This window comes from Oryctolagus cuniculus, chromosome 8, assembly GCF_051225735.1.
Source record: "Oryctolagus cuniculus isolate XC-2025 breed Fujian yellow rabbit chromosome 8, ASM5122573v1, whole genome shotgun sequence".
Classification (NCBI taxonomy): Eukaryota; Metazoa; Chordata; class Mammalia; order Lagomorpha; family Leporidae; genus Oryctolagus; species Oryctolagus cuniculus.
The window spans coordinates 16,248,556-16,273,158 of record NC_142874.1 but is presented as its reverse complement, the minus strand read 5'-3'; the positions used below and the strand labels follow the sequence as shown (position 1 = coordinate 16,273,158).

The 24,603-nt window shown below is 40.6% G+C and overlaps 1 protein-coding gene and 1 pseudogene across 5 annotated transcripts in view; one reads left to right on the top strand and one right to left on the bottom strand.

The window, feature by feature from the left end:
* Positions 1-24,603, top strand: part of SPOCK3 (SPARC (osteonectin), cwcv and kazal like domains proteoglycan 3) — a 488,449-nt gene that overhangs the window by 313,799 nt on the left and 150,047 nt on the right. For all 5 annotated transcript variants that reach the window (XM_070048215.2, XM_070048217.2, XM_070048219.2 and 2 more), the window contains one exon: positions 1,093-1,216. In XM_070048215.2, coding sequence (XP_069904316.1) covers positions 1,093-1,216 — 124 coding nt within the window. The remainder of the gene's footprint in view (positions 1-1,092; positions 1,217-24,603) is intronic.
* LOC108175733 (dCTP pyrophosphatase 1 pseudogene) lies at positions 18,659-24,178 on the bottom strand (annotated as a pseudogene).

The following is a 24,603-nucleotide window of genomic DNA, read 5'->3' as shown; positions in this document are numbered from 1 at the left end:
TTACCTCGAATCCCATCTCATAAGTACCTTTTAATTTCAGTTTAAAAGAGCTAATTTCAACTTCAGGATATTCTAATAACACCCCAACATTATTTTTAATTGCTAACTTGAGAGGTGGAGAGAAAAAGACAGGAGGAGTGGGAGAGGGGGGCAGAGAGAGAAACCCATGTCTTGCCGTGCTTTTTAGTCCTTTTGTATGTTTGATTTGCTCGTGAAAACATATAAAAATTAACAGGAAACATATTATTCTCATTCTGGCATAGATACCAAATTATTTTCTCTATAAACAAGACTAAAGAACGAGTGTTGGGTTTCTAGAGGACTTCTAAATATTAAATGGATACCTTAGTTCTTCCTTCCTTGTTTTTAACCCCTTCCCTACCTAAATTGTTGACACAAATAGGCATAGGAATGAAGCAGTCTGATCAACGTGGGGAAACACATTTCTAAGTAGGTAACAGAAACAAGTGGGTTTTCCCAAATCATCTGGATCAAAGCCTGCTGGATCCATTTTGAGAGACTTCTACACAATAAAGAGGGATTTGCTGTCATGAAATCTTCTAATTTTGTCTCTCTAGATGCTGGTATGTTCTAGAAAATTATAGCCCTTTATTACTGTTCTCTCTCTAAGTTAGTACTTACACTTTTAGGCACAAAGGGAATTTAGGTGTGTTTTTTGTTAATATTGTCTTTAAAGGAACACAAGATAAACTTTTAAGGAGTTCCAGATGTGTGAATGAGTCCTTCATATTTCAACAGGTGTTGCTTCTGTTTCTGGAGCTATAAAAACACAGCTCACAGCTATATAATAAAATAATCCACATGGAAAACACAGCTGTAGCTTACATGTGATAGGAAGAATCTACTTAAGGTATTGTTCTAGCTTTATTCGAGGAAAACTTTGAGACATGAAACCAATGATCCTAATTGAGAGCACTGGATGGATTAACATGCTGAAATCGGAATATGGTTTACTGATGCTACTTTAATATTCAAGAATTAGAATGACAACAGAGACAAGAAATAATGCTAACGTAAGTGTGACTTCTAAAAATGAAATGCACTGAACACTCATATTTTATTTTTCAACAGTATGAAAGAAGCGGGAATAGGCCATAAGCAATGGAGAGGCCCTGTATCATCCTCTTGCAAGCAGTGTCCAGTGGTTTATACCAACCCTGTTTGCGGCTCAGATGGTCACACCTACTCTTCACAGGTAAAGACAACTACAGTCGTTTACTAAGAATCAAGTCATTCTTACATATTAGTAAGTGGTGAGGACCAGTATCCAATGTGGTCATCTGAAGAATTTAACTTTTAAACTATTACAGGTAATCTCCCTGGTTTGGAATATTATTCAATATAAATTTGTTTCTCCAGTATCTGAATTTGAAATTCTAAAGCTCCAAGCACTCTGAATTAACAAACAGCAAAGCCAACATTTGCTTTGTCGCTATGATGGGAGAGGTCAGAATTGTTATCATGCTGGAAAAATGACACCAATAATCATATTAATATCTATCATGATCTGTCAGCTTGATGACTTTTTAAATCTCGTGTTTTATCTCCTGCAGTAACTCATTTAAGTGTCCAAAAAGCCATTTTAGCAGACAAATAAACAAGACAGGAATACTATAGCAATTTGACAAGTTTCACTTATTTAATTGACCATGAGTCCAGATCTGATATCATCTCTGATTCAATGCACTGATCTCTTGTCTGTGTTTTTCTGCCTCCCTATTAGTCGCCCTGTGTTAAAATATTGGGAAGCTTTGAAAAACGTTTCCTGAATAAGACAAGGAAAAGTTTTCTTTGATTATGTGACAGTAAGGCGTATAGACTCACAGCCTATTAATTTGAAATCAATAAAGCAGAGTACACTCGCACATTTAGATTTTTAAGTATGTATTTTAGAAAGGTAATACATCATAGGACACAGTGTCCACAGTGGAGTCTTATCTTAAAATTAAACATGTTAACATTTCTGTAGGGAATATTTGAATATATAAAGTCAATGGTACACTTGAGTTCTGGATGTTAATCACACCCCAGTTTGTACCTGACTGTGCATACCATAGATTAATTCCAAAAAGGTATGAATTTCAGAACATTTTGGTTTTGTGGCTACCTACTTATAAATCGTAGGTTGTCCAGATAAATATTTCTCTTTAACTTCCACTTTTATTTTATACTTACAAACCTGAGAACAGCACTGTGATGGTAAAAATAGATTAATTTACTCAATAGAGCTATACATGTGCGTAACACTTGAGTGCCACGTACTGGGTAACCTCAGTACAGCAGTTCTGCATCTTCTGAAGTTTTCAGGTGTGTACAGAAGTGGAATTATGGCCAGGAGAGGAGGAGGAATGTTGGGGTCCCTCAACATGGCATCTATTTTAGTGAATTTACTGTGGTCAAAGACCTCAGCTTTGCAAGCATAGAAAATTCATGTTGTAAGTATGAATGAGAGTGTAGCTGTCTCACATAATCAAATCCAATGTCCTTATAAAGTCGAAATCATTTTAAGTGCTAGTGAAAGGTACAGATTGCAATATTCAAATGGGTAGGTAGAAATAGCCTCACTGGAAGCAAATTATAACCCTGATTTTACCTAATGAACGTTAATCGTTGAGCAAGTTGAGTCGGTGATGTGTTCAGAACTGTTTCTGGCAACCAGCTGAGATTCACTCACATCTTTACCAACATTAGCAAGGTGCCTGTCAAAAGTACTGGTACATTTGTACTCAAACTGTCACTGTCCCCAGAGAGTGACAACAATAATCTATCAGATACTTATTTGGAGTACTTTGTAGAATGGCCATGGAAAGTAGATGACTCCTTCTTTTCCAATTTAGTTCCATATCTAAAGAAAAAAAATCAAAAGTGATTTCTGTTTGCTCATGACTACATGTAAGGTGGTGTTTGATAGTTTTGAAGTTACTAAGTAATTAGGAAATATAATTAGCCTGCTACCAACCTTGACAAAGCACTCTGACCTTAAGAGGATTAATCCATATGTGGATCTATTTTCAGATTTCTGAAGAATCTCCACACTGCCTTCCATGAAGGTTGTACTAGCTCACATTCCCATCAACAGTGTATTAGGGTATCTTTTGCCTCACCCATTCCACTCTTGGAAATTTACCCCAACAAAATGAAATCAGCATATGAAAGAGGTATCTGTACTCCAATGTTTATTGCAGATCCATTCACAATAGCAAAGATGTGGAATCAATCCAGATGCCCATCAACTATGATAACTAGACAAAGAAAATGTGGAATGTATGAACTTTAGAATACTATTCAGCTGTTAAAAAAAGGATGAAATCCTGTTTTTAGCAATAAAATGATTGTGGCTGGAAATGGTTATGCTTAGTGAAATAAGCCAGTCCCCAAAAGACAAATACCATGTTTTCTCTAATATATGACAGTTAATATAATATACCAAAAAAAAAAAAAATCTATAGGAATGAAACAGACATCTTGTGATATGATTGTTGTTTTTAGCCCTTGTTTATACTCCTGTGGAACTAGGGTCTTCTTACTGTTTGCTAGTGGAAAATTTTCCTTAGTGGTGAATTGAGCTTGTGATTATAGAGTGGATTGAAAGGATGTCTGCAGAAATTAAAGAAACAAAAGGAAGGAAAGAAGGAGGAGGACTGAGGGGAGGAGAGGGGGAGAGAGAAAGTATGGTTATCTTCTTAGCACTGTACTTATGAAACACATGAAACCTGTTCTTTTTATATTAATAAAAATTAGACACACACACACACACACAGAAGGTTGATCCGTGGGTAGCTGCATTCCCATGGAGTCCTTTTGTCCATGGAGCTTACAGATCCTATGGCATTGTAGACCAATCTTTGAGGCAATCGATATTTAAATTATTTTAATATTTATATGCACAAGTATCACTTCCAATAGATGCGTTGTTTACACAGAAAGGCATAAAAAGTTCAAAATTCAAGTGGATACGGGTCTCTAGCACTCATAGACCACTATTTTCATTTCTTTTGATTCTAATTTAACTTCTTGACCCTCCCACTCTAAACCTCCCATTCAAATTTGAAACGTTTGTACTGACAGCCATGATGTTGAACTGTCTTGGGATGCTTCATACAGCTTATAGAAAAAAATGGAATTAAAGAGAAAGTTTATGGGATAAGGGTTAGGACACTCATGTCCACATCGGAGTAATTGATTTCAATTCTCATCTCCAGTTCCTGACTCCAGCTTCCAACTAGTAGGAGACATAGTGATTGCTTAAGTAGTTGGTTTCTTGACACCCATAATGGGAGCCCCAGGTTGAGTTCCTGGCTCCTGTCTCAGGCCATCCAGCCTTTGCAGCCATTTGAATAGTGAATCAGCAGGTGGGAGCTGTCTCTCTTTTGTTGGTTATCTCTCTGGCTTCTGTCAAACAAATATCTCTAACTCATTTGCAGGCAAGGTCATTACAACTGTATCTGGTGTAGGGGCTGGGCAATGGGGTATGAGAGAGACTTATGAGAAAGATTGCAAGGAAAGGCTTTTGTCAAAAGCCAGAACTAGGATATGATTTAGGAAGCTATACCTTGTTGCACAGTATAACCGACTTTGCTTTATTATTTTATTGGTGCTCAGGCTCTGGAGCTGGTCAGCTTCTCAAGAAATCCTCAGCAGAGGATTAAAAACTGCATATATGGGCCGGTGCCGCGGCTCAACAGGCTAATCCTCCGCCTGCGGCGCCAGCACACCGGATTCTAGTCCCAGTCGGGGCGCCAGATTCTGTCCCGGTTTCCCCTCTTCCAGGCCAGCTCTCTGCTGTGGCCCGGGAGTGCAGTGGAGGATGGCCCAAGTACTTGGGCCCTGCACCCCGTGGGAGACCAGGAGAAGCACCTGGCTCCTGCCACCAGATCAGCGCGGTGCGCCGGCTGCAGCGGCCATTGGAGGGTGAATCAATGGCAAAGGAAGACCTTTCTCTCTGTCTCTCTCTCTCTCACTGTCCACTCTGCCTGTCAAAAAAAAAAAAAAAAAAAAAAAAAAAAAAACTGCATATATGAAGAGAGATAAATAAGTAAAGAAAAACACATGTTGGTTTGAAAAAAGTTGGAACATTTTTGATTTTCGTAAGTCTTTTGTAGTATCGTCTTCTATTTTTCTGTCAAGAAAAATGATTGATTTTTTAGAACCCTACTTAATCTTTCTTTGTGTCAGAACCAATGTTTTCTGAATTCTTTCAAATTCAGCAGTGCCAGAGAAATCAAAATATAAGTCTGTTCAAGGTTATTTGAGAAGTAATCATTCCTGAAATTGACACAAAAGATGAAGGTCTTTGTTTCTTTACTTCAGGCAAAGATTATTTTGATTGCATTGTCAAGCTTCAGTAGAACTAGGAATTGTTCTCCAGTAGAGCATCTGGGTTAGACGGTGGATATGCTTGTCACTGTCTCATGTAAATTGCATATTACACTGACTGCGAGCCTGAGTCAATAAATAATATTAACGTTTACAACTGAGAAGGGGATCCATAATAGAAATTCCCTGAGGATAATAGTGGGTAATTTTGAACTCTTTTCTATCATATTTACGCGTGCAATGCTTGGCAGTTGGACTAAATAATGGTGAATTCCTAAAAAAACAGCTTTGTTTGCAAAGTCATGTGTGCATTGAGGGGAAGCAAAGAGAAAGCTGGTTCATTTGCTACCAGAGTTCCCAGCTCCAAGTGCACAGCAGCTGCTTCAGCCGGCTTGGAATGGAGCCCCTGCATCTGGATTGTAAACGCTTCCTGAGTGACTTGTATGTGTTAGCATGCTTTGAGAATTACAGTGGCATTCTGTCCAATTGTTGCCTTTGGATTCTGAAGCATGGTGTTTATTTCATATACATATTTGCATAAACGTATGCATACTGATCCTTTGTGTATACATATGTACATATGCATATATTTGTATACCAAAGGTCTTCAAAAATTTCATGGAAATGCATATAATGAAGAAGCTGTGCATAAATTCCAAAACGTTTGCACCAAAATGAATTTATTTTTAACTTCATTTTTGATAAGCTTCTTGAAGAACCATTATGTATATAAGATAGAACAATAACATTAACATTACATTGGAAGTATTTATTTTTGTTGCAGCTTGGGAAAGTTACATGTTAAGTTTCAGTACTCTACTGTTATGTCATTTATTTTTTTCCATATTTGAAGTCTGTTGTTATTTTCTCATAATAGTTACTAGAAGCACATTATGCAAATTTTGAAAGGTAGATGGTAGAGTTTGATATGTTGTATTCATAAGAATTTAGCATTTAGTTGTTCCGTAATCCTTCTTCTGAACATTTTGAACTAAGATAACTTTAGGTTAGAAGGGAAATTGTCAAAAATAGATACACATTGTATTTGAACTGGCTTTTCATTTAGACAGGTTTGACTTGTGGTGTAAATATGCCAACTTGTACAAGATTACAACCCTAGGACATTTTTGTGATCATTTACTAGGATAAAGCACTGAACATGAAAGGAAATAGTGTGAGTTAATTTTATCATAAAAATCTCAGATTTAAAAGGATCTCATCAGGACATCTGGGGTACTAAGTCCCTGTCACATCACGTTCTGCATGATTTCCTCTGTATTTCAGAGGAGTTCTGTTTGTCAGAAAACCTTTCCTCTCCTTCATTATATGGTTTCCAACACTCCCTATGCTTATTCTCGGAGGCATGTTGTGATGCTTAATAATCCAGAATCCATGTCCTCATTTACTAAGGAAAGATGTGACTTCCTCAGTTTTCCATTAAAATGGAACAAAAAGCTAAGAAACATTTGCAAAGCTGGCTTAATGGTTGAATGTTATTTAATTTTTAAAAATTCCCCAATGTTGTAGAATTGTCTCTCAAACATTTAAAATCTGAGACATTTGACTTTGTTCTCAGAGAAATCCAATCCTCTAGTTTGCAGTTATATGTAAATATATTAAATTGCATTTAATTCAGTTATGCGAATATGATAGAATTGACTTGAACATGTTTTAGGAACCAACAAAATGACATGGGAATAAGCATAAAATGTATCAGACAGAAATGAAACAGTTTGGAGTCACGCATGGATCAGCTGTTTCTTTGGAAATCTGTTGATGGAAAACTTCCTGTATATTTTGTTTTTGTCAATCAAAAATTGTTCATTCAGTAGAAACTAATTAATAGTCTCTTCTTATGTAAATATTACATGTTTAAGTTAAAAATCATTATCAAGTAATGGGTGAAATATGATTTATATCAGTTCAATATGCAGAATTAGAATAATCAATGAATTATAATTCTTAAATACTTTCTGGAAAATGAATTTTAACATTTTAGTTTATTTTATTTAATTTTTAATTTTTAGAAAGCTTTTATTTAATAATTATAAATCATTGATACGTCTTTTGGAATATAGCAGTTCTTACACCCATACCCGCTCTCCCACCCCCACTCCCATCCCACCTCCTACTCTCTCTCCCATCCCATTCTTCATTAAGATTCATTTTTAATTATCTTTATATACAAAAGTCCAACTCTATACTAAGTAAAGATTTCAAAAGTTTGCACACACACACAGACACACAAAGTATAAAGTACTGTTTGAAGACAAATTTTGCAGTTAATTCTCATAGTACAACTCATTAAGGACAGAGGTCCTACATGGGGAGCAACTGTGCACAGTAATTCCTGTTGTTGATTGAACAATTGACACTCTTATTTATGACATCAGTGATCAACCAAGGCTCTTTCATAAGTCATGAGCTGCCAAGGCTATGGAAGCCTTTTGGGTCCACAAACTCCATTTTTTTTTTTTTTTTTTTTTTTTTTTTACGGGCAGAGTGGACAGTGAGAGAGAGAGACAGAGAGAAAGGTCTTCCTTTGCCGTTGGTTCACCCTCCAATGGCCGCCACGGCTAGCGCACTACGGCCAGCGCACCGCGCTGATCCAATGGCAGGAGCCAGGTACTTATCCTGGTTTCCCATGGGGTGCAGGGCCCAAGCACTTGGACCATCCTCCACTGCACTCCCTGGCCACAGCAGAGAGCTGGCTTGGAAGAGGGGCAACCCGGACAGAATCTGGTGCCCCGACCGGGACTAGAATCCAGTGTGCCGCCCCCGCAAGGCGGAGGATTAGCCTAGTGAGTGCAGCGCCGGCCCACAAACTCCATCATTATTGAGAAAAGGCCATAAGCCAAGTGGAAGTTCTGTCCTCCTTTCAGAGAAAGGTACCTCCTTCTTTGATGGCCCATTCTTTCCACTGGGATCTCACTCACAGAGATCTTTCATGTAGGCTATTTTTTGGCACAGTGTCTTGTCTTTCCATTCCTGAAATGCTCTCACAGGCTTTTTAGCCAGATCTGAATACCTTAAGGGCTGATTCTGAGGCCAGGGTGCTGTTTAGGGCATTTGTCTGCCGTGTGGCCTGCTTCCCATCTAACATTTATTTTAGATTCTAACTCTTTTTCTCCTCAATTCTAAATTCATTTTCTCCTCATAATAACATTTTATAAGTATGGAAAATTATAATGAGCAGTTTAATGTTTTGTGACATAACATTTTGTTATCAGTATATTTGAATGTACACATAAAGGTTAGGGAAATAATTATTTATAGCCATGTATGATTTTTGTGTTTCAGAAAGGAGAGATTTAAGAAAATTAAGTCTGAACATGAAAACAATATGCAATTTCTGTGACAGAATTGTTACTGAAAATGCATTGCTACTTGTTAAGTAGGGAATTCTTTCAAAAATTCATGGGAAAATGGAATTAAAAGATAATGTGTGTGGATGGGCATTTGGTGAAACAGTTAAGATGCCACTTGGAATGCCAGTGTCTCATATCAGAGTACCTGGCTGCATTTCTAGCTCATTCTCAACTCCAGCTTCCTGCCAGTGCAGACCCTGGAAGGCTTCAGCGTATGCTCAACTGCTTGGGTTCCTGCCACCCACATGGGAAACCTGGATTGGGTTCCTGGCTCCTGGCTGGCCATTGTCGGCAGTTGGGAGATGAACCTGTAGATCGGGGCTTTGGCTGTTGATCTCTCTTCCTCTTTGACTCTCTGCTTCTTTCAGGATTTTCTGCTTACACCATCATCCTGGTTGGGGCAAACTATTTATTGCTTTGTGTGGCTTTACTTTAATTTCATTAACTGTTGTTCTGGCTTGACCTTCCAGTTCAATGTTCAATGTATTTCCTTGCCTTCATACCAATTTAGGACTAAGTATTCAGCATTTTAACAGTTAGGTAAGAAGTTACCTATAGATTTTTGTACAAAAAAATGCAAACCCTTAACATAACTTAAAGCAATGTTAATTGGGTTTTTTCTGTATTCAACATCATAAAATAGATTATACAATATCAGTGTCAATGTTTTGTGTTACTATGTAAGCAAAGGAAGGACATCTCATATACTTACTTGTGGAATTTTCATCAACTTTATTTCTTAAGCAATATATTTTTTCTTCTTTTTAATAAAGATATTTTATAGTCTATAAATTGTCCACAAAGTTTGTATTTAAAGGGGACTGGTTTCTCCAAAATCTTAAAATATATAGAACATGTTTATTGAAGAGAAATGTGAAAATGGTACTAGACACAAACTAGTTGCAACAGTAGAAATTTTAGTATCATTAATAGTAACTGCTAAAGTAATCATTTGATCAAAATCAGATAATATTCACTAATTTAGGAGGTACTAATTTAACCTTTAGTCCTAAAGTCATACCCAGTCTCTAGATAAACAAACCGTTCCACTGGTAAGAAGCAATGCTTTAACAAGGAACCATGGTGCTGTGCGGTGCAATAAAATCACCAGCAAGCTCTCGATTGATGTATCCATAGGTTACATAGGTTTCACCTTATTTGTATCTTTTGCAGTACCCAATACTCATAACTTGACCAAGAAAAGAGAACTATGGGAGCCACAGGGAAGATTTTTTGGAGTCATTTGTAACTCCTGAAAAACTTAAATTGCAGCAAGGTAAATAGGGCAACAAGTATGAATATAACTGCGTCAGGTACCAGTCTTATAGTGCGCGTGGGAATTATTTCAGCTGAGACATCCTGAACTGTCCAGGTATGCAACATCGATATACCTACGGCATATTTGGAAAAGTTGTGTTTTGTTTAGTCAAAGGCACACAATTCACACCGACAAAGACGATTTTTTTAAAGATTTATTTATTTATTTGAAAGTCAGAGTTACACAGAGAGAGGAGAGGCAGAGAGAGAAAGAGAGAGAGAAAGGTTTTTCATCCGCTGATTCACTCCCCAATTGGCCACAATGGCCGGAGCTGTGCCGATCCAAAGCCAGGAGCCAGGAGCTTCTTCCGGATCTCCCACGTGGGTGCAGGGACCCAAGGACTTGGGCCATCTTCTACTGCTTTCCCAGGCCATAGCAGAGAGCTGGATCAGAAGTGGAGCAGCAAGGACACGAACCGTCACCCATATAGCATGCCGGCACTGCAGGTGGAGTCTTTACCCACTACACCACAGCACCAGCCCCTAAAAAAGAAATTTTTAAAAACACTGGCATTTATTGAATATCTAATATGTGCTCATTACATGTCTAAGTTAATGTATTTATTTAATAATTAATCAAGTTGGTATATTCACTTATAGATAGAATAATTTATTTTTGTAAGAAGATGAGGACATATGTGCTAATGCTACTCCCATTTTGTGGCATTATAGAATATTGAGTTTCATTTTAATTGTGTGTATATTTATTACTAATTTTTAATACAAAACATTTTTCCCATTTTTTAACTGGATTGATTGTTTTTTGTTGTTGCTCGAGTTTTGGAGTTGCTGATATATTCTGGATATTAATCTTTTGCTCAATAAGTGGTTTGCAAATATTTTCTCCAATTCTGTCTGATCTTTCTTCACTTTGTTTCCTTCTTGGTGCAGAAGCTTGTGAGTCTGATATAATTCAGTGTTTTTGAATTTTGCTTTTTTTGTCAGTGTTTTGGGAGTCTTATCTAAAATATCATTGCCTAAACCAATGTCTTTATTTTTTTAAGATTTTATTTTTATATATTTGAAAGTTAGAGTTACAGACAGTGAGGAAGAGAGACAGAGAGAAAGGTCTTCCTTCTGTTGGTTCACTCCCCAAATGGCCGCCGCAGCTGGCGCTGCGCCTATCCGAAGCCAGGAGCCAGGTGCTTCTCCTGGTCTCCCATGTGGGTACAGGGCCCAAGCACTTGGGCCATCCTCCACTGCCTTCCTGGGCCACAGCAGAGAGCTGGACTGGAAGAGGAGCAACCGGGACTAGAACTCGGCACCCACATGGGATGCTGGTGCTGCAGGCAGAGGATTAACCAAGTGAGCCACAGCGCCGGCCCCTAAACCAATGTCTTGAAGTGTTTCCCCTAGTTTTTTTTTTTTTTCCCCAATTTCATAGATTTAGGTCTTATATTTATGTCTATGATCCATCTAGATTTGATTTTGCTTGTATATGGTGACAGGTAGACACCTAATTATATATATATGTATCCTGTTTTGCCAGCATACATTTATCAATGTATGGTCTTCCCATCTTTGTTAAAAAATGAGTTGGGTGTGCGTAGATGGGATAATTTCTGGACTCTCTATTCTATTCCATTGGTTTTTATGCCAGTATTTAATGACAGTGTCCTGCTGTTTTACTTATTGTAGCATTGTAATATGCTTTAAATCAGGTATTGTAATACCTCCACCTTCATTTTATTACATTTATTTATTTGCTAAGGATTGCTTTGACTGTCAGGTCTTTTTAGACTCTATGTGAACCTTAAAGAATTTTTTTAATTTTGTAAGAATATCATTGGTTTTTGATAGTGATTGCATTCAATCTGTAGATTATTTTAAGTACAATAGATATTTTAAAGATATTTCATTTTCCAACTCAAGGGCAAAGAATATCCTTCCATTTTTTAAATCCTTGATAACATCATCAATTTTTATATTAATTGTAAAGATCTTCCAATGTTTTTGCTACATTTATTTATAAATGTTTAATTTTTTGGTAGCTATAATGAATTGAGTTTCTTTCTCCATTCCTTGTTCAGTAAGATCTTTTTTGGTGTATAAAAATGTTATTCTTTGTATGTCGGTATTGTATTCTGTGGATTTGCTGAATTGATTGATTTATCCAGTTGTGACAGCTTTTTGGTGGAGTGTTTAGTTTTTCATTGTACAACTTTATGTCATCTGCAAACATGAATATTTTGACTTCCTCATTTCCTGTCTTGTTGCCCTTTGTTTTTTCCTTAGTTGCTCTCGTTAATGTTACCAAAACTATGTTAAATCAGAGTGGTATAAGTGGACATCACTGCCTTGTTACAGATCTGAAGTGAAATGTTTTTAGCTTTACCCCATTGAATATGAAATTGGCTGTTTATTTTGTCATATATAGCCTTTATAACTTGTTTGGAAGACTTATTTATTTATTTTAAAGGCAGTTACAGATAGAAAGAAGGAGAGAAAGGGGAGAAATCTCCCATTGTTGGTTAACTCCCCTAATGACTGCCAACGTTGGGGTTAGGCCAGTCCAAATCCAAGAGCCAGGAACTCCATCCAGCTCTCCCAAGTGGGTAACAAGGACCCAAGTAGTTGGGCCATCCTCTGGTGCTTTCTCGGGCACTTTAGCAGGGAACCAGATCACAAACAGTGTACCTGGTGCCCATATGGGATGCTGGGATTGCAGGTAGGGTTAACCCACTGTGGCACAACACTGGCCCAGCTTTCATAATCTTGAGGTATGCTCATTTTACATATAATTTCCTGAAGCGTTTTTGTCATTAAGGAGTTTTGAATCTTATCATATGCTTTCTTTACATCTAATGAGATGCCATGTGGTTTTTGTTTTTTATTTTGTTGATGGGATTTATAACATTATTGATTTTTTAATGATGAACCATCTTTGGAGCTCTAGGATAAATCACACTTAATCATGTTGTGTGACTTTGTTGATACAGTGTTGGAATTGGTTTGCCAATATTTTGTTGATAATTTTTCCATCCATGTTCATCAAGGATATTGGCCTATAGCTTCTTCATGTGCTGTGTCTTTAGTTTTGGAATCAGAGTGATGATGGCCTCATAAAAAGAGTTTGGCAGAGTTCCATCCGTTCCAAATTTTTGGAATACATTGGAAAATATTACAGCTAATTCCTCTGTAAATATTTTATAGAAATTAGTAATAAACCTATCAGGTCCTGGGTTTTTCTTTGATAGGAGACTTTTATTATTGCCTCAGTCTCATTGCTCATTATGGATCTGTTTAGATTTTTTTGTATCTTCTTGATTTAATATTGGTAGGTTATATGTATCCAGGAATGTATTCATTTCTTAGGGGGTGTCATTGGTCACTTCAATTGGTGACAAATTTTGCATTACCTCTTCTATTTGGATACCGTCTTTTGTATGAAGAACTTCCTGCAAGATGCTCATAAATAGTGAATCAGTATCCCTCCTGGAGCTGAGTAAACAAGGGTAGGTTCAGTTCATAGACAGACTGCTGTCATATCATAGGTTTTCCAATTCGCTTATAATAAATGGCTCCTCTTTGGAGTGACTGCTTGAAGGCAGGGTGTCTGGTTTGTCCTGTTTTTCCCAGCAGCCACACTAAATGCATTCACCTCACCAAATGACTGAAAATGGCAGACTTCTGCGGGTGTTGACAGTCCAGGAGCTTTTGCCATCCCTTTCTGTGTCTAGGCTTCTTTGTAAGGTTAGGATGAATAGGGAAGAGAATGTCTGGGAAGGCAGATCTAGCAGTCAGTAAATGGAAGGCACATGAAATGCGTCGCACGAGCCACACAAGGCCACTGTGCTCAGGGAGGAAAGACGTGGGGTGTACTGTCTCTTGCCGTCTCCTTCCCCCCATGGTCTTCAGTGTTCCCTTCCCAGCGGTACTTGGTAGTTGTTCTTCCTCTCTCACCAAAGTATTAACAGGTCTCCTTAGTTGATGTGAGGAACTCCTTTTCTGCCAAGGGCTATTTGGATAACATCATTCCCAGATCATTCAAAATTATCACCTAAAAAAGTAGCCTGCTATAGATTTACTGGTTTCAGTTCCCACCTGTGGCCGCATCGGCAGGGCCAGAAGCAATGATTCTGTGGATTTATGTGGCTTGCTGGTGGGATGTGCCCCACCCCTGTGAGTAACTAAAATTTTCCATCTGTTCCTGTCAGTTCCTAAACTCCACACTGAAACATTTCCTTGGGGGTAGGGGACCAGGGGAATTTTGCAAAAATAAAATCCAATTCATTTCCCGTCTGCCCTGCATGGACTACAACCAGATGACTAGGTAGGCAGTGTGACACATAATTTAGTATGAATTCCCAGGGACCATTTTGGTCAGGCTGACATCCAGAGGGTACAACAAAGAGACAGCCTATGGCTGCTTCTAAGGGAAATAATGAGAAACCTTGAATATTTGAAATTGGTGTATATAACCTCCCTTCTTTCTGTTCATTACCTGCGAGACCAGTTGAGGGATATGCTTACTCACTGGAGACAGCATTTCAATGACCAGATTCCCTTTTAAGGTGTGTGAACCATGTGGAGGAGAGGGAGGTGAAGTCAGAAAACTTTTTGAGTCTATTTTCAAAAGTTCATCCCAGGGTTGGCTCTGTGGGTGGCTGGTAAAGCCGCTGCCTACAGTTCTGGCATCCCATAGCGCTCTGGTTCAAGTCCCCAGCTGCTCCACCTCCGATTCAGTTTACTGCTGTGGCCTGGGAAAGCAACAACAGATGGCCCAAGTACTTGGGCCACTGCACTCATGTGGGAGACCTGGAAGAAGCTCCAGGCTCCTGGCTTCAGATCAGCCCAGCTCTGGCCATTGTGGCCATTTAGGGGGTGAACCAGCAGATGGAAGACATCTCTCTCTCTCTCTCTCTCTCTCTCTCTCTCTCTCTCTGCCTCTGCCTCTCTGTAACTCTGCCTTTCAAATAAATAAATAAATCTTTTTTTTTTTTTTTAAAAAAAGACCTCATCCAATGCTTAACAGTATCAGCTGCTTGTGGATCATAGGGAAAATGAAAGGTTCATTAAATACTTCGCTGGTCAACCTCTTATTGGGTTGATTTGGTGACAAATGTGCTCTGTTGTCAGGGGACATTTGGACATTTGAGTCAAGTCTACTTCTTGCTGCTCAGGCTTGAAACTTTCAGTAGCATAGAACACAACCTTGTTCATGGGGTACATGAAAGCTTTCACTGTGGCCTCACGGGTATCTTCTCAATCTTCTGATCTGGTCATTGGGACTTGCGTTCATTTCACTTCCAGAAAGCCATGTCTCTATCAGCATTTCATCATCTATGCCCAAAACAATCATGAACTGTGAAGGGCCTAAGACTTTAACTCTACATGTAAGATGCCACAGTTTCATTGGATGCTGGCAGAACATAAGAGACTCCCGAGCCAGAGAGAGGATATCCTGATATTTTATAGTGAGCTACAAATGAGGCTGCCCCACGTTTGCCCATTGAGAAACAGTGCCTTTGTTGTTGTTGTTGTTAACTGGGCAGCAAACAAGGCTGCCCTGTCCTTCCAAAGAAAACTCTCTGTCTTGCCAATGTATTTCTTACATACAAAAAATAGAATGGAATAAAAGCTACCTCCATGTATAGAAGCACTAGAGATCTTTAGGAAGTTATCTCTCAATACCATAATTTATAATAGAGTAACTATTAATATCAAGTGAGATTTTCAAAAGTGTTGTAGAGGGTTACTACATAATGACTAACGTTAATTCATCTGGAAAACCTAATATAATAATTCTAATGAGTATGTAGGGGGGTACTTCAAAAATTGTGGAAAATGAAATTAAAAGATTATTTTAGTGCAATGTTTTAAAAATCTATGCAGTTTTTTCTAATATGCATTTTATGAACTTATTAAAGTTCTTTAATAAGATCAGGGATTTTGAAAATTTTTAAAAGATTTATTTATTTATATTAAAGTCGGAGTTACACAGAGAAAGGAGAGGCAGAGAGAGAGAAAGAGGGAGAGGGAGAGGGAGAGGGAGAGGGAGAGGGAGAGGGAGAGGGAGAGGGAGAGGTCTTCCATCTGATGGTTCACTCCCCAATTGGCTGCAGTGGCCGGAGCTGTGCAGATCTGAAGCCAGGAGCTTCTTCCTGGTCTCCCACTTGGGTTCAGGAGCCCAAGGACTTGAACTTCTTCTACTGCTTTCCCAGGCCACAGCAGACAGCTGAATCGGAAATGGAGTAGCCAGAACTTGAACCGGCACCCATATGGGATTCCAGTGTTTCAGGGCAGGGTGTTAACCAGCTGCGCCATAGCGCTGGACCCATGAAATTTTTCCATCAAAATACTCTTGTCTTTTAATTCCATTTTCCCTAGAAACTTTTGGAAGCCATCTGGTATATAATAAAATAATTACGGGACAAATATGCAGTTTCTCCTGGGAAACACTATCACATATCACCAGGAAACTGAGAGTCCTGTGCCCCTTTCTAGAAGTTGATGTAGCTATAGAAATAAGACTCATCGTCCCCTGGCATCTCTGCCTCAGAGGGAGTCGAAGGAGCCCCCTCGTGATGAAGAGTAGGGAAAGGGTGAGCCCTGTGACCTAGCTCTGGCAGTGTGCCCACCTGTGTCTAACGACATGGCCTGTTTGGTGGGGAAAATTTCTGGAATTTCTATGCTGAACACACAGCCAAGAAGGCCATGAGATTGGTTCTGTTGAGCAAGTAAGAAGACACATTGAGCAAATCTTGGTTCCTCATTGTTGGGGAAGGTACTTTAAACCTCGAAAGTGGAGGCTGGAAAGAGTCTCGAGACATTGGAGTGATGTTGGGAAGGCAGTCTTGGGAGCACAGTTCAGCCCCCACTCAGCCACATAAGAGCCCTTGCACATGGACATACCATAACTAAGAAATGAAGAGCCCACAGGGCTTGCTCTGGATAAGGATAGTTTTCCTGTGGCAGACCCAGTGAGTACTCCCTTATTCTGCTCAGTGCCCTTCACGTGTGTCCCAGCCTTTCAGATTCCAAATTCCACAGAGGAGTTCAGGGTCAAGGTCCTTCTACTGTAGCATGGGAGGGGTGCAAACCAGCTGTTTGGTGTTCAGCTGGCAGAGAGGACCCATTAGCTGTGGGGATCCATGGACTCCGTTGGAGCTGGTCCTGTGCTGTCTCTTTTCTCTGTCAGTAAAAGAGTTGATTCACACAGTGTTAGGTTTCCTTTGGTGACTCCAATACTAAGATGCAATGGGCAGAGATATGTAGAGTCCTCCTCTGGGATTGGTAACACACAGGACACAGTGTTTTACCACACAACTGGAAGTGAAGGAATCAGTATGAGCTCATATTATTTTATGTGTGTTTGTAGAATATGAAAATATACGGAAATGATTCCAGCTATAAGTTTGTGTTTGTGAGTATCATGGAACCGCAGTTTATTTACAATATTTAACCTCTGAATGGCATGTTAATTAGTTTGCTTCCACTATCTGCTTCACTTTACTGTCATCCCTGTTCCATTTTTCACTCCTACTTCCTACAGAAACTCAATCTAGTAAGATGCTTTAGTCATTCCGATGAGCCTGCCTGGCCAGAATCCTTCATTCCCAAGGGTGTGTTATGGGCCAGGTTATCAGAAGCACTTGTTTTCCTAAAGTTAGTCGATAGTACATACTTCAAGGTTCAGGAGTTAATGGCTTCCCAAGTCTACTCAAGAGGAAATTTTACACAGTGGAAAAAACTAAGTCTTCCATGTTTATGCCACAATGTCAAAGCTAATCACACTAGATCTTTTTCATGTTTCTCTTTTAGCATATCCCAAAGAGTATCTGCTGTCACTACATAAAAATTGGATGGAGGCTACTGACACTAAGTAGATAACGTAACTGGAAGAGTATACATTTCAAAATAAATTAGTGGTACTTAGGCACAGGACATGAGGAAGGTACCTGTGATGTGTGCTTTCTAAAACTATTAATATGAAAATTTAAGTATGTAAGCGTCATGTATGGTGAAATGCATGCTCAAGCTTTCACAGCTTCATAGTTTCATGTTTGTGTAATTGTCATTATTTACCATTTTGTGTCTCCAGTGCCTTCTCTCTTGTTAGCTATGTTTAACCTTCTGTCCTGCATCTTCCATCTTCTTTTTTTTTTTTTTTTTTTAATTTTTTGACAGGAAGAGTGGACAGTACGAGAGAGAGACAGAGAGAAAGGTCTTCCTTTTTCCGTTGGTTCACCCTCCAATGGCCGCCGCGGCCGGCGCGCTGCGGCCGGCGCACTGCGCTGATCCGATGGCAGGAGCCAGGAGCCAGGTGCTTTTCCTGGTCTCCCATGGGGTGCAGGGCCCAAGCACCTGGGCCATCCTCCACTGCACTCCCGGGCCACAGCAGAGAGCTGGCCTGGAAGAGGGGCAACCGGGACAGAATCCGGCGCCCCAACCAGGACTAGAACCCGGTGTGCCGGCGCCGCTAGGCGGAGGATTAGCCTAGTGAGCCCCGGCGCCGGCCCAATCTTCTTGTGTGTGTGTGTGTGTGTGTGTGTGTGTGTGTGTATATATATATATATATTTTTTGTTTTGTTTTGTTTTGTTTTTGTTTTCTGGGACAGAAGACACCAGGAAGCCATCTCCCGGCTGCTCCTGGGAGGCAGACTTCCAGAAGCGGGGCCCTCGACCCGGGATCTGTTAGGACAGGACCAGGAGGGCCAGGGCCGGGCCGCCCACTGCTCTTCAGATGCCAGGCTGAGCTGCCAGTCCCGAGGCCGCGTTCCTAGGTGGGGCCCTGGCCCGGGGACTCACAGGCAAGCGGTGCAGCGCCTGCGGCCTGGTCTTCCGAGCCGGCCCCTTGGCCAAAGTCCGTGTACTTCCAGGCAGAGCCGCGGGCCAGGTGCACTGGGTAGCGTCGCCGGTTGGTGTCCATTTTGGAGAGCACCGCTGGGGGCAGGTCCACGCGGCAGCGGGCTGCCAACGCCACGAGGTAGATGAGGACGTCACTGAGCTCCTCCTGCAGGGCGGCCGGCTCCCGGGCGGGCCAGGCTCCTGGGTTCCTCCTCCGGCTTCCACTGGAAGAGCTCCGCCAACTCCCCCACCTCCCCCACCAAGGCCAGGAGGAGGTTCCCAGGCTGGCAGAACTGGTCCCAGGCTTCTTTCGCAGCAAATTCAGCATGGAGGCGCCGAATGTCCTCGAGCGTGGGCTCCGGGCTGAAGCTGAACGGGCTGGCAGCGGCAGTGCCCTCTCCTCCCGTGTCCCCACCAGCACCCCTCCTGCCGCAGACCCCACCGCAACCGGGACTTTGTATATTCTTTTAAAGTGCATCTCTTACTGCTCACTACAGTTCTTTTTAAAAACAAATTTCAGGCCAGGGCCGCGGCTCACTAGGCTAATCCTCCGCCTTGCGGCGCTGCCACACCGGGTTCTAGTCCCAGTCGGGGCGCCAGATTCTGTCCCGGCTGCCCCTCTTCCAGGCCAGCTCTCTGCTGTGGCCCGGGAGTGCAGTGGAGGATGGCCCAGGTGCTTGGGCCCTGCACCCCATGGGAGACCAGGAGAAGTACCTGGCTCCTGCCTTCGGATCAGCACAGTGCGCCGGCCGCGGTGGCCACTGGAGGGTGAACCAAAGGCAAAGGAAGACCTTTCTGTCTCTCTCTCTCACTGTCCACTCTGCCTGTCAAAAAAAAAAAAAAAATTTCCACTTACAGCTGTAAAAATAATTTATTCTAAAATGTTATCCTCATTTTCAGAGTACTTGGAATCATAACCTTCTATCACAATATCTTTCCGGAAAACTCTGTAAGTTATCTGTCAAAGCCCATACCATATACTAAAGGAAATAATGAAAATATAAATAATTGTAAGATTAAAATAATTTTATTAATGTTATATATGTATTATATCAATTATTATAAACTTTTTTTTTTACATTTTGTTTAATGTGTATGTATGTGAACATTCAGTGACAGAGACATACAAAAAACATCATCCAGGAGTTCATTTTTTAAAAGTTGCAACAGCCCAGGCGAGGCCTGGTCAAGGCTAGAACCCAATCAGAGTCTTCCCATAGGGGCAGGATGTCAATTACTTGAGCCATCACTTGTTGCCTCAGAGGTTGCACAGTAATATAAGAAACTGGAATTGGAGGCAAAGCTGGATCTGAAACCAGGCAGTCTGATATGCAACGTGGGCATCCCAAGCAGTGTCTTAAACCCTGTGCCAAATACCTACTCAATAAGTTTTGTTTTAAAGGAAGGTGCTACTCTTAATTGATAACAGTGTTGATCTGAAATAATTTAAATACTTTTAAAATTTTTATTAATATAAAGAGAACAAGTTTCATGTATTTAATAGATACAGTTCTAAGATGATAATCATACTTCCCTCCCTGTCCCTCTCCCTCCTTCCTTCCTTCTTTCCTTTTTATTTTTGTGGACATAATTTCAATCTCCTCTAAATAACAGGCTTAATTCACCACTAGCCATAATAAGACCACAGTTCCAGAGGAGCATAAGTAAGGGATAAAAATGACGATCAAATTATAAAATGGCCATTTCATTTCTATACTTTTTTTTAAGATTTATTTAATTTATTTACTTGAAAGAGTTATAGAGAGAGGTAGAGACAGAGAGAGAGAGGTCTTCCATCTGATGGTTCATTCCCCAGATGGCCACAATGGCCAGAGCTGCGCTGATCCGAAGCCAGGAGCCAGGAGCTTCTTCTGGGTCTCCCATGTGGGTACGAGGGGCCCAAGGACTTGGGCCATCTTCTGCTGCTCTTCCAGGCCACAGCAGAGAGTTGGATCAGAAGTGGAGTAGCTGGGACTAGAACCAGGGCCCATATCGGATGCTGGCGCTTCAGGCCAGGGCTTTAACCCGCTGCGCCACAGCGCTGGCCCCTCATATCTATACATTTTTTGCATTATATATTAACTGCCACATATCAGATAAAACATAGGATATTTGTCTTTTGGGGACTGGATTATTTCACTAAGCATAATGATTTCTAGTTGCATTCATTTTGTTGCAAAAGACAGGGTTTCATTCTCTTTTATGGCTTAGTGGTATTCCGAGTGTATATATGCCACATTTTCTTAATCCATTTATCAGTTCATGGACATTTGAGTTGATTCCATATCTTAGCTGTTCTGAATTGAGCTGCAGTATATCTGGGGGTACAAATGAATTCATTAAAATCAATAAAAACTAAGCAGTTATGAAATACGCATACTTGGCCTTTGATCTTAAATTTTAAAATGTATTACAGATTATTTTTTAAAGATTTATTCATTTATTTGAAAATCAGTTACACAGGGAGAGGAGAGGCAGAGAGAGAGAAAGAGAGAGAGAGGTCTTCCATTCGATGGTTCACTCCTCAATTCAACAGCCGGAGCTGCGCTGATCCGAAGCCAGGAGCCAGGAGCCTCCTCCGGGTCTCCCACATGGATGCAGGGGCCCAAGGACCTGGGCCATCTTCCACTGCCTTCCAAGGCCACAGCAGAGAGCTGAATTGGAGGAGGAGCAGCTGGGACTCAAACTAGTGCCCATATTGGATGCCGGCACTGCAGCTCAGGGCGTTAACCCGCTGTGCCACAGCGCCGGCCCTGTATTAACAGATTTTTAAGTATAGTGTTCCTGTATATAATAATGGCCTCACAAAGAAGAAAATTCAAGAGTAAAGGTTACAAGGGCACACAGATCCCAAAATAAAAGACACTCCCGAGGCAGGCGTTTGGCAGAGCTGTTAAGAGACAGCTTAGGACTGCAGCATCCCACATCAGAGTGCCTGGGTGCGATTCCTACCTCCAGCTACTGACTCCAGCTTTGTGCTCGTGCAGACATTAGGGGGCAGCAGGGAGGGCTTTAGTGATTTGCCTCCTGCCACTCATGTAGGAAACCTCAGTGAGTTCCTAGCTCTTCATGGGCATTTGGGAAGTGAATCAGCAGAAGGGAATTCTCTCCCTTTCCAGTGCTGGTGCATAGATTCCACAGCTGGGGTCCTGAGCCATGGGCGGCCGTGCCCTCCACATAGGTCCACCATGAACCAGCAGTTCCGGAAGAGTTTCCTCTGCTGTTTCTTCCCTAACTCTTCCTTGAAGCTGCAGTATCTCCACTTTTATTAAACTGTCTTTTCCCAGAATGTCAATGTGCTCCCTTTCTATTCTGCCATCTTGCCCTCTCTCCTACCATTATATTTTAACTTCTATTTTTTTTTTAGATTCCACATATGAATAGGATCTTGTGATATTTGTTTTTCTGCACTTGGCTATTTCACATAACATAATGACCTCCAGTTCCACTCTGTTGGAAATGCAAGATTCCATCATTTTTATGGCTGAGTAATATTCCATTATATGTACATACCACATTTTCGTTATCTATTCATCATTGGATAGACATTTAGATTGTTTTCATTATCTGGAGATTGTGCCTAGATGCAGCTGTCTTCAACAGAAGGGTCTCATTTCCCTTGGATATATATCCTGAAGTGAGATTGCTGAATCATATGGTAGTTCTATTATTTTTTTTGAGGGAGCTCCATCCTGTTTTCCGAAATACCTATAGTAATTTATATTTAGTAATATGCAAGGGTTGCCTTTTCTCCACGCTAATCAATGCATGCTATCTTTGTCTTATTGGTAATTTCCAGTCTTACAGAAATGATATCTCATTGCGGTTTTGGTTTGCATTTCCTGATGAATAGTGTTGTTGACATTTTTTTCATGTTTCTGTTGGCTGTTTGTGTCTTTCATTGAGAAATGTCTGTTTACTTCTTTTGTCCATTTTAATTGTGTGGTTTTTTTTTTCCATTGAGTTCTTTGAGTCTTTTAGACATTCTGGATATAAACCCTTTACCAAATGTGTAGCTTGGAAATATTTTCTCTCATTCTGTAGGTGCCATCCATTCTGTTGATTGTTTCCTTTACTGTACAAAATATTTCTATTTCATGAATTCCCAGTTGTCTGCTTTTACATTATTTCCTGTGCTTTAGTGACTGATCCAGAATTTATAACACAATTCATGATATTCCATATTTCCCTATTTGTTTATTCACTAGGATAAATTTTTTTGCTGTAATAAGAAAAAAAGAACATTATTTATATTTCTTACCTGCTGCTAATTGTAACCTTTTCCTGCATTAGAGTTATACAGCACTTGAGTCCCATTTCAGCTTGTATTTTGCAAAACTTTCTAAGCAAGTAAAAAAAGACTGCAAAATATTTCTATCATTTTTATGATCAAAAGAGTATTGAATTAAGACTGCAGAACATGGATTTTGGCAAACAGTAATACCTCAGTGAAAGCCAGCCATTGTCAATTGTGCATTTTGTTTTAGCTCACTTGCTTTTTGTGTTGTTTTTAGTATATGTGGTTTACTTTAGTGACTACTCAAGAATTTTCTAAGGGAAATATGAAGGCACTCTTGAGAGTTTAGTCAATTCTTTCGTTGTCTTTCAGTATTTCAGTAGATGGATGCCTACTTAGGGTTTCTAAGTCTTGGCACTGTTTTTTTTACTTTTTATTTTTTATTTATTTATTTATTTTTTTTTGACAGGCAGAGTGGACAGTGAGAGAGAGAGACAGAGAGAAAGGTCTTCCTTTGCCATTGGTTCACCCTCCAATGGCCACCGCGGCCGGCGCACCGCGCTGATCCGATGGCAGGAGCCAGGTACTTCTCCTGGTCTCCCATAGGGTGCAGGGCCCAAGTATTTGGCCCATCCTCCACTGCCCTCCCGGGCCACAGCAGAGAGCTGGCCTGGAAGAGGGGCAACCGGGACAGAATCCAGCACCCCAACCGGGACTAGGACCCGGTGTGCTGGCACTGCAAGGCGGAGGATTAGCCTACTGAGCCGTGGCGCCGGCCAGCACTTTTTTTATTTTGTTATTATTATTATTATTATTTTATTTATTTGAAAGGCAGAGTTTACATAGAGAGAGGGAGAGATGAAGAGAGAGAGATCTTTCACCCACAGGGTCAGTCCCAAAATGACTGCAATGGCTGGAGTTGGGCAGGTCTGAAGCCAGGAGCCCAGAGCTTCTTCCAGGTCTCTCACAAGACTCAGGCCATTTTCTAGTAGTTTCCCAGGCACATTAGCAGGAAACTGAATTGGAAGTGGAGCAGCCAGGACTGGAACTGGAGCTCAAACGGAATACTTACATTGCTGGCAGCAGCTTTATCCACTAGGCCAAGGCGCCGGCCCTTGCATCTTGGCATGGTTGACATTTGGTGCCAGATAATTCTTTCATTGTGCATTGTAAAGTATGCAGTGGCATGTTTGGTCTCTAACTAGTTGATATCAGCAACAACCACTCCACCCCCTAGTTATGACAAACAGAAATGTCTCCAAATGCCATGGGTAGAGGAGGAAAATTGTCCCCAGTTGAGAGAGCCTTTGATGGAAACCATCGACCACAGCCATGGTGACTGCATGGCATCATCTTCAAAGCTGTGGTCAACAGCCTGTGCCAATGTGTTTAATTGACCTGGATCTCTCATATCACCCTTTTTCTTTTTGATTCTGTTATTAAACAAGTGATTATAAAAGAGGTTTCCATGACTGGTATCAAAATCATTCTTTTTTTTTATTTTTATTTTTTTGACAGGCAGAGTGGACAGTGAGAGAGAGAGACAGAGAGAAA